Raw genomic sequence first — 4,736 nt, 5'->3', positions numbered from 1 at the left:
CTTGAATCATAAATTATTACAATAAGCTCTCTATTTCAAGCATGAAATAATAATTATAAATATTACTGCAGATTAATATTATAAAAGTGTGATATTTTTTATTCAATACGATGAGATTTTTCTACGCAGTATTGAATATATAAAGCCATATCTTGTGATATTATTTGCTAACATTTAGAAAATGCACTCACTAATTCCTCATTGTCCGCATAACTGGAGACATCATCTTTGGCATTCCACAATGCTATTACCCATTCTACTGACATAATAGGCAATCCAAATGTGTCAGCGTATCTATACTTCTCTCCGCTGCAATGATTTGCAATAAGATGCGTTACTTTAATGCCCATCTCTTTTCGAATGCTACCTCCCATAATTAGGACCATATTAGCTAACTTGCGCTGTTAAAAAATATTACGTTATAAAAATATGGAATACACATATTCTGAATCAAGATTAATAATGTCATAAAATTTATTAAGTATAAATAGTGCACTGACCAGTTCATCTTCTCTGGCTCGAAAGCCGCTAAACACCACTACTGTACCTATCATAGCTTGTGTAAACATTGGTCTTTTAATACTAGGCAGAGATTCTTTTTTCTCTGCCAATTGCAACAAAGCTGTCGATCCCAGCATTCTAAAAAAAAAAATTAAAACAGATAACCTCAAATTTTTCTATTATAAATTATAAATATAATATGTTTCAAATGTCTTATCATAAGAATATAATATATTATTATATTTACTAACCTATGAGGAGTTTTGCATAAAGTATGATATTCAGACCCTTCGAATTGTTTGAATACAAAGTAAGTATAGTAGGTAGTGTCTTCGACATATTCTGTTCCAGTTTCAGACTTAAGTACAGGGACTTTAAACTGCTGAGCAGCAGCATTAAGTGCAGGATCATTGCAAGCTGAACCAACCAAACATATTCTCTTCTTACGTGGTATTACATAGTCTGGTAAACATAAATTTCCTTATCATTAATCTGTTTTTTATATCACTATGTTACAATAATAAATTCAATTATTGTAACATTAATATTTAATAAAATTATAGAGCACTTCTGATAGAACAAAAGATTTAGATTTTTATCATATTTTCCATAATTTTATTTTTTAAGTATATATGATATATAAAAAAACATAAAAGTATCATAAAAATAGTTTATTAGGCACATATTATGTAAGCAAAATTGGCAAACAATGATAACAAATTTTCAAGAAATACTTAAATCAGTCTTTGTCAGATTTTTATCATAAAACTCTAATAATTTGGATTTCTATTTGACATCATTTAAAATCCTTTTTTTGTTTTCATTGAGAGATAAACTATTTTAAATAAGTAATCTATAAAAAAATAAGCCTTCTTTACTTTCTTCATCTTATCTTCATCTTATTAATCCAATATTTATTTCAAGATGAATTAAACTTATATGTATAAATATTAGTTTTTTTTAAATATTGATTATAGAGAATGCGCCGGGTATAATTAGATTTGTTTCATGTCATAAATATACATATTGTGTATTATAATAATTTTTTCGGATACTTGATAAAGCAACAAACATATGCTGACGATTGCGATCGAAATAAATCTCGAAAATAACTTGCCACATAAATACGTACAAAAATGTATTCGAAATGATAGATAACTGAACATACTTATGTGACAAGATACTTTCAAGATTTCGGCCTGATCCAAAAACATTTCCGAGATTATCCAAATTGATATTTTTGAATATTTTACCGCCCCCGCAAACTTCTAGTTAATATATCAATTTATATATGTAGTCACATTATTATTTCGGGAAAATAAAAGAGAAAAAATAATAAACATTTTCTAATAAAACGCATTGACTTCTTAACATATACATAATTAATATTACATATAATATAAAAAATTTCGATAAATGTTATATATTGATATATTATAATAGATATAATAATAATAATAATTGCATAATAATTATGAGATGAAGAAAGTAAATTTTCTCTTCTTAATAGAAAGATTTGTCAGTAGTATGTGCTATTTTTAACCATTTCAACGTTGCTATGTAAAATTTAAACGTTGATACACAAAGTAGGCTCTATCTCTCATCGACTCTATCATAGACAACGGGAAGTCGCGTGTATGTATATGTACACATCTGGTATACGCGATTCACGTGCTCGGCGTAAGATAATTAACTTGCGAAAAGCACGAAAGGGAAAGATGTCAGATTTTTATCATAAAACTCTAATAATTTGGATTTCTATTTGACATCATTTAAAATCCTTTTTTTGTTTTCATTGAGAGATAAACTATTTTAAATAAGTAATCTATAAAAAAATAAGCCTTCTTTACTTTCTTCATCTTATCTTCATCTTATTAATCCAATATTTATTTCAAGATGAATTAAACTTATATGTATAAATATTAGTTTTTTTTAAATATTGATTATAGAGAATGCGCCGGGTATAATTAGATTTGTTTCATGTCATAAATATACATATTGTGCATTATAATAATTTTTTCGGATACTTGATAAAGCAACAAACATATGCTGACGATTGCGATCGAAATAAATCTCGAAAATAACTTGCCACATAAATACGTACAAAAATGTATTCGAAATGATAGATAACTGAACATACTTATGTGACAAGATACTTTCAAGATTTCGGCCTGATCCAAAAACATTTCCGAGATTATCCAAATTGATATTTTTGAATATTTTACCGCCCCCGCAAACTTCTAGTTAATATATCAATTTATATATGTAGTCACATTATTATTTCGGGAAAATAAAAGAGAAAAAATAATAAACATTTTCTAATAAAACGCATTGACTTCTTAACATATACATAATTAATATTACATATAATATAAAAAATTTCGATAAATGTTATATATTGATATATTATAATAGATATAATAATAATAATAATTGCATAATAATTATGAGATGAAGAAAGTAAATTTTCTCTTCTTAATAGAAAGATTTGTCAGTAGTATGTGCTATTTTTAACCATTTCAACGTTGCTATGTAAAATTTAAACGTTGATACACAAAGTAGGCTAGGAAAGAGAGGAACATAGAAAGAGAAAGAGGAAAGGAAAGCAAACAGAGTCATAAACGAACATTGCAAGCGATTATGAGTGAATTACTGCGAAAACATTGTCATTTTTAAGAAATTTTCTACGGGTATTTGCCGCAAAGAGACGGTTTGTTTTTGACGCCGTTTTGAGGAAATCAAGGCCGAGTTTACGAGACAAACCGAGACGAAGATACATTTTTCTTTTCCTTTTTTTTTTTTTTTGCTTTTTGGCTGATTGTTTCTAACGCCTGATACAAAAAAAAAAAAAAAAAAAAAAAAAAAAAAAAAAAAAATAGATCGAATCGTCATGTTGAATAAGTAGTGCAGCGAGTGAAGTTTCGGAAGAATCGCGAAAATTGGGGAGAAACCTTGAACCTTGAGAAATAAGACGGTCTCTTTGTATAGAAAATAATTGAAGAGAAATTGACAAGGGTTTTTAACCCCTCATCAGATATGTACCTACAAGTATTTTCACCGTAAATATGCAACGGTCTTTAGTATAAATTCAAAACAATATAAGGGCAAGCGCAGGCAAGTCCTCATCGTCGCGTAGCGACCGAACGAGAGATCGCGTAGCGACGTCATTCTACGTTTGAAGGATGAAATCGAGAATAATTTAATGTTGACAGATTCGCACTTACTTTTGGTTGTCTCCGCACTATTTATATCGCCGATACTGCCGTGAATGCTTGGCTCTTCCATTTTGGCACGTACGTTACAACATTGGTCCGTCCCCCTTCCTCCCCTTTTTACTCTTCCCGAGCGTGTTCCGTCTTCGACGCGTAACGACGCTCCCGTCTGTGTCTGTCCCGTCGTCGCGGAGGCACAGTATAGTATATACAGTAGCGCGACTCTTTTGATTTTATGTTGGCCAAAATGGAGTTCGCATGCGCGAAATAGATAAGTTACTCAGTAACGCCATCTAAACTTTCCTCTCACTTCCTTTCTCTTTTTTCCTTCTTTTTCAGTAACATTTAAATGGCTTATATTTGGCGGCAATTGCACGACGGCCTTTGCATATAAATTATGCTGAAAAAGAATGAAAATAGGAAGAAAAGTGAAAAAAAGTTCTGGGTATCGATTCTGTAATTCAAGTGAGGGTGAAAATTACAAATCGAGAATAATTTAATGTTGACAGATTCGCACTTACTTTTGGTTGTCTCCGCACTATTTATATCGCCGATACTGCCGTGAATGCTTGGCTCTTCCATTTTGGCACGTACGTTACAACATTGGTCCGTCCCCCTTCCTCCCCTTTTTACTCTTCCCGAGCGTGTTCCGTCTTCGACGCGTAACGACGCTCCCGTCTGTGTCTGTCCCGTCGTCGCGGAGGCACAGTATAGTATATACAGTAGCGCGACTCTTTTGATTTTATGTTGGCCAAAATGGAGTTCGCATGCGCGAAATAGATAAGTTACTCAGTAACGCCATCTAAACTTTCCTCTCACTTCCTTTCTCTTTTTTCCTTCTTTTTCAGTAACATTTAAATGGCTTATATTTGGCGGCAATTGCACGACGGCCTTTGCATATAAATTATGCTGAAAAAGAATGAAAATAGGAAGAAAAGTGAAAAAAAGTTCTGGGTATCGATTCTGTAATTCAAGTGAGGGTGAAAATTACAAAAATGAACGAATTTACTAGAAAATATATAA

General features: G+C 31.1%; 1 protein-coding gene across 12 annotated transcripts in view; it reads right to left on the bottom strand.

The window, feature by feature from the left end:
- Nucleotides 1-4,439, bottom strand: part of LOC115234263 (protein ECT2) — a 17,410-nt gene extending 12,971 nt beyond the window's left edge. For 6 of the 12 annotated variants that reach the window (XR_003883900.1, XM_029805196.1, XM_029805190.1 and 3 more), the window contains exons 1-4: nt 3,726-3,928; nt 753-963; nt 501-639; nt 192-401 (exon numbers count right to left, since the gene is read on the bottom strand). Coding sequence is in view for 10 of the 12 variants with exons in the window: in XM_029805196.1 (XP_029661056.1) it covers nt 192-401; nt 501-639; nt 753-963; nt 3,726-3,786 (621 nt within the window). In the remaining 2 variants the exon portion in view is untranslated. Of the gene's footprint in view, nt 1-191; nt 402-500; nt 640-752; nt 964-3,725; nt 3,931-4,234 lie in introns of those variants that run through there. The other 6 variants (XR_003883899.1, XM_029805200.1, XM_029805198.1 and 3 more) reach the window with 4 other exon arrangements.
- Between the last annotated feature and the right edge of the window lie 297 nt (nt 4,440-4,736).

Source organism: Formica exsecta, unplaced genomic scaffold (assembly GCF_003651465.1).
Source record: "Formica exsecta isolate Colony F162 unplaced genomic scaffold, ASM365146v1 scaffold2, whole genome shotgun sequence".
Taxonomy (NCBI): domain Eukaryota; kingdom Metazoa; phylum Arthropoda; class Insecta; order Hymenoptera; family Formicidae; genus Formica; species Formica exsecta.
This window is presented reverse-complemented; position numbering and strand designations above follow the sequence as displayed.